Consider the following 12914-nt stretch of genomic DNA (forward strand, 5'->3'; position numbering starts at 1 on the left):
CTTTTTTTTTTAATCTCTGCTATTAATTTCTAAATAGCCATATTTGAAATTTGAACAAATTGAACCATTATTTTGGTTATTTGAAATGATTCACACCCAATGCGTCTTGATTTTTAAATATTCACAAAGTTAAATTATCCAGCTTTGTTTCTTCCCCTATACTCGCTAGTAGTTAATAGTGCCTCAAAATCTAATGTCCCTCTGTTGCTCTTACTCCTGTTCCCGTCTCAGGGGGTGGGAGTGAAATGCATAGTTTTGGTGACACACAGGTCTCCAGAAAAGGAGAGGAAGAAAATGACCTAGTGGAGACTTACCAAATATTTGTTTTGTTTTTCTTTTTTAGGACAGTTGAGTGCACACTGATTTTTGCAGGCTACGGACACTTTGCTGAGATAAGAACCTTCCGTTCCTCAGTGAATTGAAGAGTGTCTCTCATGGGAGTAGCGCCTGAGATGTTTTTATTAATCAAGTGCAGAAAGTCTGTCTCCTGGCTTTTTCCTTTTTTTTCCCTGGTAAATTTTTTTGGAGGTGTTCACTACAGCTCAGTAACTTCTGTGTTCCGTAAGAGCAGGTGTTCCCCTGGGTGTGGTCTCCCCGTGAGTGAAGAGACCTGTTCTCCTGAGGATGGATGACTGGCTTCTATTGCTTCCACCTTTGCAGAAGATAGAACACCAAATAATAATGAAAGCACTGGCAATATGTTAGCCCTTATTATTTTTTAAGATCAAGAGCCCTTTGGAGCATATTTTTTAGGCTAGTAGACTATGAGGTAAAGAGATGGCAATTTATGAAGGAGTGTAGTACCTAATGTTTAAGTTTTGAGGTTTTTTGTTATTTTTTTCATTTTAATTTTTTCAGGTAGGATGGCACGAAGCAATCCACATGGTTCAGTTTTATACTGAATTTTTAAACTTCTAATAGAAATTTAAACTGAAAAGAATACCCCAAAGTAGAGAGAATGCTACAAAAATCCATCAAATAATGAATATCAACATTTTTCCCTTTTTGTTTTTATTCCCTTACCACCACCTTTTCATTTTTGCTGGAATTTTTAAAAAAAATCTCAGACATCATATTATTTAATATTTTAAATATTTCAGTATGGCTGAATTTATTTCTGACAAAGTAGAAGTCAATGGTATCATTTTCTTGTTGGGTATGAGAAAGCATGGTTTGGAGAAAAGCTGAAATAGTAGTTATTGAACTCATTATACCTCCCGTAAGGATGGAATGGTTGTCATATAGATGCTGTCCTGGTACATGTCATTGGCATCCCTGGTTCAGGATTTAGGTGTGGTGGTTCAGAAGAGGGCTGACAGGGCTAGAACATATGACTGCTCCTGCCCAGAGTTATGTCCACATTTACCCGTGGAATTGAAATTTTAGATTAGCCTTCTGGATGAGTCTTTGAGGGAAAAATTGTGCCATAGGCAAAGATGTAAATACTCGAGGCAAAAATATCAAGATTATATGTTGAAATATGTGTTTTCTTTCTAAAGATAACTGGTGGTCTCAGGTATGCCCGAAATATTTCATGAAGCTGGTAAACCTCTATAAAGGTACAGTTGTTTATCTCCTGAGAGGAAGAAAGACATTCTTAATTCCTGTACTGTTTAACAACTATATTACAGCAGCTCTCAAGCTCTTGGAGAAGTTATATAAGGTAAACATTGAGTGGAACCAGTGGGGAGAAGGCTGATCGATAGATGGGAGGGCCACATGTCCTACTGAGATGTTCTATGTGAAGTCCTTTTTCAGTTGTCTAGGTTTTAGTTGTCCTTGTTTTGTTTTTCATCAGGTAAATCTTAAAGTGAAGCATGTGGAATATGATGCATTTTACATTCCTGAGATTTCCAGTCTTGTGGACATTCAGGAAGACTATCTCATGTGGTTCTTGCATCAAGCAGGCATGGTAAGACTTCATGTAAACCGTATCTTACAGCTTTCGTCTTTTTTCTGAGTACAGGTTAAAGATTAGGAAAACACATCTGGGCTCTATAATTTGTCCTTGACTTTGGTGTTAGTGTCACAGCTGTGATTTATCCACTGGCTTTTTCATTCTCGAAACTTTGAAGTGCTTGAAGTAATCACAAAGGATCATAAGGAGTCATAAATGGGTAGTCACACCCAATGGTATAAATATTAATTAGTTGCCAATGTGAAAAAAAATCAAGGTATCTAAAGTAGTCAAACTCAATGAATATGAAGCAATAAAAAATCCTCTAGTTTTTATGAGCAGTATAGACTTGTGGTGGCCAGGGTCTGGGGGGCGGAGAAATGGGGAGTTGCATAATGCATATAGAGTTGTAGGTTTGCAAGTTGGAAAAGTTTTGGAGATCATTGCATAATAATGCAAATGTATTTAACATTACCAAACTGTATACTTTAAAATGGTAAAGAGAGTAAACTTTGTTGTGTCTTTTACCACAATTAAAAAATGTCAGGACATATAAAATTGAATTTTTAGCTTTTCTTGAAACTTGGAACATCTGGCAACATGACCTGTCTTCCCAGATGGCACCGGATAGCTGGAGTTCAATAGAGGCTCTTTAGACAGGATTTCTGTATGCCACATTCTCCACTGCAGCTTGACTTTGACATTGAGGAAAGGACATTTGCTAAGTATCATCTTCTAATAGCTATCCTACTTCAGTCATCTTATTCAGCTGCCTGAACTCTGTAGGCCGCCTCTGATTTAGGATTATGTGAGTAAAAATGTCACTTATCCCTGACCTACTTCTCACGGTATATTAGAAATACCATCCAAGGAAATGCGTGCAGATTCCTCCCACCCACCCATGACTTGGCAAGAACTTCTCAGTTTGATTACACTGGCTTGAGATATATGTAAGGCTTTATAGGACCCCCTATCTGTGGAGTATATGTAAATTTGAGTTATTTCAGAAAACAGTGATAATTTGGTTATAATATTTAGTGAAACCATGCATGGCAGATGCATTTGAGGTGAATTGTTGCTCACCTCAATTTTATATTTTAATAGATTTATCTCACCTATGTTAATAGATTTATCAACAACATTTAGGCAGTATTTTCCCTGTAGGGTATTTTGAAGTAAATAGTGGTTTCCAAAAGCAAGGTATTTAAACAGCTTTATTTAATCAAGCAAGATTATTTTCTTTGTTAAATAAATAATAGATGATTAATATTAGACACAATATTGTTTTTATTAAGATTTTATAATTACCTTGAAAAAAACAAAACACTTTTCAATAAAAGTGGATTAGATTCTTCTAAGTAGGTATTCATGGGAAATTTAACATGGAGGCTAGCAATGAACTATGCTTTCACCTGCTAATTTAGAAATTCTAAAAAGATTAACTTTTTTTGATTTACCAATTCATATGAAAATACTATTAATTAAATAATGAAATGCTAAGAGCTGAAATAAGGCTTATGAATTATTTAGGCCAACAGCTTTGTTTTCTGGTGAAGAAGTGGAGACTCAGAGAAGTTAAACAATTTTTTCACCAATTTAACCGTAAAAGCCAATTCTTCTGACTTCTAATCAACACTTTCTCAGACTTGATGCTGAATAGGATAATTCTAATGAATTCTAACTCTTTTTGCCACTGAAAAAGAAATTACTGGTGTTAAATTGTAGATTATCATATCAGCCCAGTGTGTGGATGTCCCAGGTTCAATTCCTGGTCATGGCACATAGGAGAAATTACCATCTGCTTCTCTACCCCTCTCCTTCTCCCCCCCCCCTTCTCTCTTATCCTCCTGCAGCCGTGGCTTGATTGGTTCCAGCACATTGACCCCAGTCACTGAGGATGGCTTCGTGTAGCCACTGCCTGAGGTGCTAAAAATAGCTCAGTTGGGAGCATGGCTGCAAATGGGCAGAGCATAGGCGCCAGACGGGGTTTGCTGGGTAGATCCCAGTCGGGGTACATGCAGGAATCTGTCTCTCTATTTCCCCTCCTCTCACTTAGGAAAGAAGAAAAATAAATTTTAAAAAATCTAGATTGTCATGACTGTAGTCTCTGAAAGGAGGTTAAGCGAACGACTTTTACAACTTTTTAATAGTTTCTTTTTCTTAACATTTAGTAAGTAAATATAGGTCTTCATGTGCTCTTCAGTAATTTAAGGTAGTTATTATAGAAGGATAGAAAATTACTGTGTGAACTTTTGTGATTTCTGTGGAATTTTTTTATTGTACAGTACTTTTAGAAATTAAAGTTTCAATTTCTTGATATATTGGATTTTAACCTGAGTTGCTAAAGCCATTTTATATATAAATTTGTATGTTTTTTAACCATTCTTTTAAGTTATAACTGACATATGACATTATATTAGTATAACATAATGATTCAGTAGAGTTACCGTCTGTCACCACACATAGTTTCGGATATTTTTTCTTGTGATGAAAACTTTTAAAATTTATTCTCTTAGCAACTTCAAAATATGCAATATAGTATTATTAACTAGTTACCATACTGTACATTAGCTCCTCAGAGCTTATAACAGAATTCTACCCTTTGATCTATGTCTCCCCATCTTCCCACCCTCTTGCCCCTGGAAACCGTCAGTCTTCTGTTTCTATAAGATTGGCTTTTTTCTTTTTAATTTTTTTTTTTTAGATTCTATGTATAAGTGACACCATACAGTATTTTGCCTTTCTCTGGCTTATTTTACTTCGCATAATGCCCATTAGGTTCACCCATGTTTTAGCAAATAGCAGGATTTCCATTATTTTTTTTAATGGTGAACTAATATTCCATTTTATATTTACCACAATAAAAATTTTGGGCTTGGTAATAGCTGAGGCAGTACAGCAGGTAGTTCAAAACACATGCTTTAATCAGAAAGAACTTGTCTCAATTCTGGCCTCCTTACCTGTGTGACCCTAGACAAGTTACTTAATTTCTATAGGCCTAACATCCTCATTTGTAAATGAGAATTATAACAGTATTGTAAGACTTAAAGGAATAGAAAGGCCTTACTTGGCAGAGTGCTTCACTTGCCATATAATAAGCCCTCAGTAATTACAGTAAGCAGTTCTTGGCACCTCACATATATTGCGTGCCTGTTAGTTGGGGGCAGGGACATGTACAGAACATTGTGGTCACCGCTGTAGGGCGTTCAGTACAAACAGTGAAAAGGGAATTACAAAGGCATATACATAAATAATACATGTACAAAGAGCTGTGGAACACAAAAAGACATTGTGATGTGGATGATTTTTGCTCATTTTAAAGAAAGAGGTGGTAGTGACTTGTTATTTCCATTAATAAGCTACCAACATCCACTTGAAAATCAAATAACAAAAATTAGTGACTTTGTGGGCTCCCATAGAGAGCAGCACAGTCAGAAAGTTAATGGTACAGAGTAAATGCTTCAAAAATAAAAACTAATCATATGTGTCAGAAGGGGGCAGTGATTTGGCTCTGAGTGCCATTATTGTGCATGGTGAGAGGATGCAAATGTTTTTGCCTCAGCATTCAGTGACGGCAGGAAGCTAGGTTTGCCCATGGTGGGTATAGGAACACGTGGTGGCAGGCAGGCCCTACAGCAGAGGCTCCTGTGTTTCCTTCTTGGCATGATAGGTATTTGTGCCATGCCTCCTGTCCCAGGTCACAGTCATATTTAGGAAATGTTGATTTGGAATAAAAAAAAAAAGATATTCCCAGTTCTTCAATTCTGTACCATATACTTGTCGATTGCTTCAAATTTTATATACTTTAAAAAATGATCTAATGTCACAAGGCAACTTCAAGCAGAAATATTTGAAATGTGATCCACCAGTGCTTTGCTAACTCTAATTTTGTGAGACTGTTTTGGAGGAATGATCGGCCCAGGACAAGCAGCCCCTCAGAGGGGGTCACATGGCAGTTCATATGTATCCTTCTAGATTAGGGAGAGCAGTCATGAAGCAAATCATAACACAGCTGTTTCAGTATTTATCTTATGTAATGTGGAAATGCCAGTACTAATACTATTTCTGAAATAGTCAGCATTCACAAAATAAAAGTCAGTGAAATTATTGTATTTCAAATACAAAAACTCACAGCCTTATAAAAAGTCTATAAGTGTTTTATAGACCTTCATATAGGTCTGGTGCTTCTTTTGATGGAACAGCCTTTCCATCTTTCCCTTCCTTAGAGCTGGCACTGCGCTCCTCCCTGGGAGGGGGGTCTTCTGGACCACCAGCTCTGTGGCCTTGACTCTGGTTCCTAATGGAGGCAGCTTTAGATTTCTTTCCAGCCAGCCACTCAACTGAGAGTGGGATGACCCTGCCTGTGATAACTCCTCTCCTTCTCTAGAACAGATTCCAGCTCTCTTCTAAAACTGGACTCTGCCAGAGGTTGGGGAGGGGTTAGGCAAGGAGTGAGGGAGGGAATAAGGAGTGAGGGAGGGAATAAGAGCCATAGAAGGAGGGCTCATGGTGGGGTTTTCAGGGAGGGGATGGTAGAGAGAACTGTAGTGGGACTGGAGAGAGTCAAGTAATACAGACAAAGCTGTTGTTTGATGTCTGAAATAATTACTGGGTGGGGGCAAAAGTAGGTTTACAGTTCTTTGTGTGGAGAATAATACAATTGTTTGTGTGGAGAATAATACAGTTGTTTGTGTGGAGAATAATACAATAATAATACAGAATAAACTGTGTTTCATGCACTCACACCTGTAAACCTACTTTTGCCCCACCTCTATATTGCACCAACAAAAATACCCGTATTTAAAATACTAGGTATACTGGGGCACTATAATGCCAACAACTGTTTTTACAGTCACTGTTATCATTTCTTCTATAGTCATTTTTACATTTGAAGTGTTCAAAGTTTCATCTTGTTTTATAGGCCAATGTATGGCCAGTGGCTGCCGCCATCGTGGCCATTCATATGCAGGTTTTCATTGAATTCGGGCAGACGGTAAAGAAACAGCAGATTCAGAGGATGGTGGGCCATTCATTTATTAAAGTCTCACACCCGCCGACGAGCAAACACATAGGGAAAACACTTTCCCTTCATTCAGGGCTCCTATAGCCCTGATGTATTCTCCAGTTCCATAACCAGGAGAATCTTCTCCGGTTCCTCCTAGAATCAAAGGCCCCACCAGTGTCAGCGGAGCTCGCAAAGCCCCTCAGTTCTGGTTCCTCATCTGCACACATTCCCTCCCCCTGCAAAACTGGCTTCTTCAGCACTCTGCATTCTCTCTGCTCTCCCTGCAAAACACTGGCTGGGCCCACAACGACTCCTCCTCCAGAAAACATTAGTAAAGCAATGGCCCCTCCCAAGCAGGAGTGCGATCTGCAATTTGCAATCAACTGCCCTGCTCTGAGGGCAAGCACACACGTGACTGCCCAGTACCATTTTTTTAACAATAAAAGTGAGGAAACTCAAAAAATATAAATTTTACAAACTCATTTGCCCAACATTCCACCTCTTTTGCTCACTTAGCAATCCACACCACAGGCATTCCTATGCAAGGAATGAGGTACATTATACAAATAAATTACAGTAACAGTACAAGTCATACAGTTTCAACAATTACAAAGGTGCCTTCACCGTGTCTCTCTGAGCACTCTGCCCAAAGCTCACAATGTCCTTGGAGCTTCTCTCCAACTGGATGAAAAGCTTCCCGGTGCAGGAGGGCCTCCACCAGAGCCGCCCCCACCTTTGAGGTCTCTTATATTACCCAAAAGCTGCATGTCCATCTAACAAGAGAGCTGGTGACCTCTCTGGTCACAATGCAAAAGTCAGACCATGCACAGGGGGTCTCCAGCCTCCCCCCTCATCCCTGCCATCTTGGCAGCTGTTAAGATGCTGCCCCAAAAAGGAACACATGGCAATGGTGGCCAACATTTCCACCTTCGCTCCAGAGATCATGCTGCCATCCACCCCTATGTTCCACAATCGCAAACCTACCAGGGGCTTTGTAGATACTCTTTGCTGCAGGGTTTTTACCTTCTGCGATCTGTGGGTGGCAGTCTCAACCCAAGTTTTCTCATCCTCAGAAGAGGAGCTGGAAATGCTTACACTGACTCAGAGCCACTCCACCGGCACGACTACATCTTAGGCTCCAGTGGCTGCCGGCTCTCGTGAAGCTGAACCCACAGTTGTCCCTCCAACAACTGCTTCTGCCAGCATTCAACTTCCAGGGCAAACTGCAGCTCACGAACCCATGTGTCCTCCTCCAGTGCTCGCTCCAGTTCCAGGATCTGCATCTCTTTCTCCTGTGGCCATTCCAATTCCTTCCATTGCTGCTGCTCAGTTTTCAGGCCTTGGGCAGCCTCTTGCACAGAGCTCTCGGTTTCTTCTTGCAGAGCTGTAAAAAATCAGCCAGCCCACAGTCCCCAGAAGGCAGCCATGGGAACCATAAAAGCAACCAGTCTTCTACCCCACCCCTCAAGGGCAGTGGCTGCTCCATACCAATCTGATCTGAATCTTGCTGCAAACTATGCCAGATGTATGGCCAGCGGCCACTGTGTCATGGACACTCACATGCAGGTTCCCATTGAATTCGGGCAGACAGTAAAGAAACAGCAGAGCTGGAGGATGATGGGCCATTTCTTTATTAAAGTCTCACACCGGCCGACGGCCGACAAACAAACACAGGGAAAACACTCCCTTTCATTCAGGGCTCCCAAAGCCCTGACACATTCTCCAGTTCCACAATCAGGAGAATCTTCTCTGGTTCCTCCTAGAATCAAAGGCCCACCAGTCTCAGCAGAGCTCACAAAGCCCCTCAGTTCTGGTTCCTCATCTGCACACCTCCTCTCTCCCTGCAAAACTGGCTTCTTCTTCAGCACTCTGCATGCTCTCTGCTCTCCCCTCAAAACTGCCTGGGCCCACGAAGACCCTTCCTCCAGCAAATAATAGCAAAACAATGGCCCCTCCCAAGCAGGAATGCAATTCGCTATTTGCAATCAAGTGCCCTGCTCTGAGGGCAAGCACACACATGTGGCTGCCCAGCGCCATTTTTTAACAAAGTGAGCAAACTCAAAAAATACAAATTTTACAAACTCATTTGCCCAACAAGGAACAGATTAAAGGTATTCCTTTTCTTTTGAGAATAAACAAATCATGCTCAAAATAAAATAATTTTTTCTGAGATGAAGAGTCTAAAATTCTGAATATTGGCACCAGTTTAAAATCTACTTTTCCAGGATACTTATACCATTTGTAGGTACTTAGACTGGAAGATAATTTTCTAGAGTGTTGTTTTATGGCTTATGTGTGTTTTATTTTAGTGATTTCAATTCTAAATTCAAAGTAATTAGATATGTAGGCATGAGAGTCAGTCAAATTAGCCTGGATATATATACATGATTTTATACCTTGTCTACTGAACTTGAATTGTCTCTTCAATTGTTCTTCAGTCCCGAGAAATATTCCAAGATCCATAAAGGAACCTGTTTCTAAAGGATAAACAGGGTAGATTTTATTTAAAATTGCTATTAAATGATTTCATTGGACTATACATAAACATGAAAGAAATTAGATACTTCTTATATAACGTTTAAACAATTATAAAACTGAACCAAATTTACAAATTAGATACAAACAAAACTCTAAAATCAATAAAACATTGATAGCCTCACTGAAACCAAACCCCACTTACATTGTGACTTTTAAAAATATTTTTTTTATTTATTGACTTTTAGAGAGAGAGGAGAGGGGAGAGAGAAGCATCAGTGTGTTGCTCCACCCATCCATGCATTCACAGGACTCCTGCTGTCAGGCCAAGGCCTGTTCCATTCACCCTGGGATGACTCAGCTCTCTTTCTTCCTTTTAGATGCTATTAAGCCTTCATTAATGCAGAGAGCTAGAGCAGCTCTGTCCCTTGTGCAAACGCATTACTTACCAAGAAAGATTGCTTTTTTTCCTTTTCTTATTACTCTTGGACCATTAAGTATAATCGGTGCAACCATTAAAATAAATGCAAATTATATGGTGACACACCATTATAAGGGGGTCATTCTGAATTTTTTCTATTGATTTTGTTTAGGATTTTATTTATATAAAAAAACCCAACAAAATTTAAAAATGTGGATAGCACTCTCAGGTCTCTGAGAATAAATCCAGAGTTTTCCATTTGAGAAAAATTACTGGCCCTGGCCGGTTGGCTCAGTGGTAGAGTGTCGGCCTGGCATGCGAAGTCCCAGCTTTGATTCCCGGCCAGGGCACACAGGAGAGGCACCCATCTGCTTCTCCACCCCTCCCCTCTCCTTCCTCTCTCTCTCTCTCTCTCTCTCTCTCTCTCTCTTTCTCTTCCCCTCCCGCAGCCGAGGCTCCATTGGAGCAAAGTTGGCCCAGGCGTTGAGGATGGCTCTGTGGCCTTTGCCTCAGGTGCTAGAATGGCTCTGGTCGCGACAGAGCGACACCCCGGATGGGCAGAGCATCGCCCCCTGGTGGGCGTGCCGGGTGGATCCCGGTCGGGCGCATGCGGGAGTCTGTCTGACTGCCTCCCCGTTTCCAGCTTCAGAAAAGAAAAAAAAAATTACTACAGGTCAACATGATGTATATTGTTGATGATTATGTTTGTTTCTATTAAGTTAATGAATAATGTCTATTACATAACATAAAAAAAACTTTCAGAAAAGATTTTTCCCCCAATAAGTAGGTTTTAAAATTTACTGTTATTTCCCTTCTCAAAGTTTGTTAAGATTTCATTTACATATTGATGAAGTGACCTGTAGGCCAAGAATTGGCTTAAGTGCTGAGTCATAACATGCTCATAAATGAAATTTGCATTAATTTTCTCAGCAAAAGTAATTTCTGAAATCAAGGTTTTAAAATTTCTGTTTTGGAATTAGGTTTCTGTTATAAAAGAGAATTCTATTAATGCTGTGAATTATACAGTTGGTGAAATGGTCTGTAACAGTTCTTTAAAAAATTTTAAAGATTGTTTTAGTTTTTCTTTTTCAGTCTATGTCCATCAAAACATTTGTTCTATTCCATTAAAATCCAGCCAGCCATTCAAATGGGGTTAGTTCCATGGCCAAATAGTGAGATAGTTTATATTTTGTTATTTGTATTTACATTTGTAGGGGGTAATGTTTAAATTTTGCAATTCAAATAAGAGACTTTTTGTTTTTCTTTATACAGAAAGCTAGACAATCAATAATACAGGTAAATGATATCTTTTTAATTTACTTATATATTCTTCCAGCAGTATCCTCTGTGGATACTACAGCATTGCCAATTATGTTTTATTTAGGATGCCGTAACACTTTGTTCCTACCCTTTCATCTTTGATGCCCAAGCCAAGACCAAAATGTTACAGACAGATGCCGAACTACAGATGCAGGTATCAGAGTTTAAAAATTATTTCCTCTTACTATGTGCTTCTTTCAGCCTACACATTCAGTTGTAATTTTTACTAATAGGAGAAAGTATATTTTGTTGAGTGCCATTCTAACTTTCAGAACTATTACAATTTTTTTAGTACTTGAATACAACACATATAAATGATTACGCATTTACATAGATCAGGGGTTGGCAAGCGTTTCCATAATGGGCCACATAGTAAATATTTTAGTCTTTATGGGTCACACAGTCTGTCTCAACTATTCGGCTTTGTCGTAGCACAAAAGCAGCGGTAGCAATACATGACTGAATGAGCATGGCGGCGTTCCAATAAAACTTTATGTGCAGTGAACTTTGAGTTTTCTATACTTTTTACATGCAAAGTATTATTTCTTTTCCAAAAATTTAAAAGTGTAGAAACCATGTGTGCTCAAGAGCTGGATAAAAACAGGCAGCAAGATGGGTTTGGTCCAGTTGTCTGCTGACCCCTGATAGAGATAGAGAGATAATTTCTCATTGAATTAAATCTTTAGTTATAGCAATTTATTTTAAGTATGCATTTTTATTATAAAATATAATTAGTTTGGAAAAGCCTACAAAGGTACTTGCAAATCATCAATTCAAACCTAGCAATTCCTACTGCTTCTCTCTAGCTGTGTGTGTGTGTGTGTGTGTGTGTGTGTGTTTTCACAGTAATGTGTTCTTGATATTGACAATTTGAAGGTTTTTATTCAAAGATTAAAAAGCTGTTTAAGAAGTGATTACAGTGGTACCTTGAGATACGAATTTAATTCATTCTGTAACGGAGCTCGTAAGTCAGTCAACTCGTATATCAAACTGCCTATCCTGGACCCGTGCGCCAATGCGCCAACTAGTGGCAGCTTCCCGAATCACGACTCATGCCTTGGAATTTCGCTCGGATCTCGAACAAAAATGGAACCGAGTCGCAGCTCATATCTTAAAAAGAAATTTGTATGTTGGTCTGTTCGTATCTCAAGGTACCACTGTATTAGGTTTCTTATTCTGCCATTTTGAAAGTCATGGTTTTTACTCACTCTCCATCATGTTTTTTCTATTACTGTATTAACTTTAGTCTTATTTGGGCCTACATTAGTTTTCCTGAGACTGGTTATGGATCACATGATTCACAGACTGTTTAAATTAATCTCTTTGGGTTCAGATTAGAAAGATTTGTGTGTTTTATAAACATAGTAACTTATCTAACTGGAAAAGTTAAGAAGAAAATAAAAGGAACAAATGCAGATACAGTCTGTGCTCCCCGCCTACCCCAGGTAGAAAGGCACAGCTGGCTGCTGTCCCCACTCACAGGTGCACTCGGAGTAGTTTTGTTCTTGATATGCCATTTCAGGTGGCGGTCAACGGAGCCAACCTGCAGAATGTCTTCATGCTGCTCACCTTGGAGCCTCTGCTGGCCAGAAGCCCCTTCCTGGTCCTTCACGTTCGCAGGAACAACCTCGTTGGAGATGCCCTAAGAGAGCTGAGCATTCATTCTGATATTGATCTGAAAAAGCCTCTCAAAGTGAGCCCTTCAGGGTATTTCTCAAAATACCCTCCTGGATTTTCTTTATACAGTATTGATGAAACAACAAAGATCTTACTATTAAAATTGTGGAGTGTAGCCA

At 39.4% G+C, this 12914-nt stretch overlaps 1 protein-coding gene across 4 annotated transcripts in view; it reads left to right on the forward strand.

The window, feature by feature from the left end:
- Positions 1-12914, forward strand: part of HERC3 (HECT and RLD domain containing E3 ubiquitin protein ligase 3) — an 809237-nt gene that overhangs the window by 719099 nt on the left and 77224 nt on the right. Inside the window, exons 14-18 of one of the 4 annotated variants that reach the window (XM_066384607.1) lie at positions 1500-1663; positions 1799-1912; positions 11071-11094; positions 11183-11272; positions 12641-12811. In XM_066384607.1, coding sequence (XP_066240704.1) covers positions 1500-1663; positions 1799-1912; positions 11071-11094; positions 11183-11272; positions 12641-12811 — 563 coding nt within the window. Of the gene's footprint in view, positions 1-343; positions 1463-1499; positions 1664-1798; positions 1913-11070; positions 11095-11158; positions 11275-12640; positions 12812-12914 lie in introns of those variants that run through there. The other 3 variants (XM_066384608.1, XM_066384609.1, XM_066384610.1) reach the window with 3 other exon arrangements.

This window comes from Saccopteryx leptura, chromosome 5 (assembly GCF_036850995.1).
Source record: "Saccopteryx leptura isolate mSacLep1 chromosome 5, mSacLep1_pri_phased_curated, whole genome shotgun sequence".
NCBI classification, from domain to species: domain Eukaryota; kingdom Metazoa; phylum Chordata; class Mammalia; order Chiroptera; family Emballonuridae; genus Saccopteryx; species Saccopteryx leptura.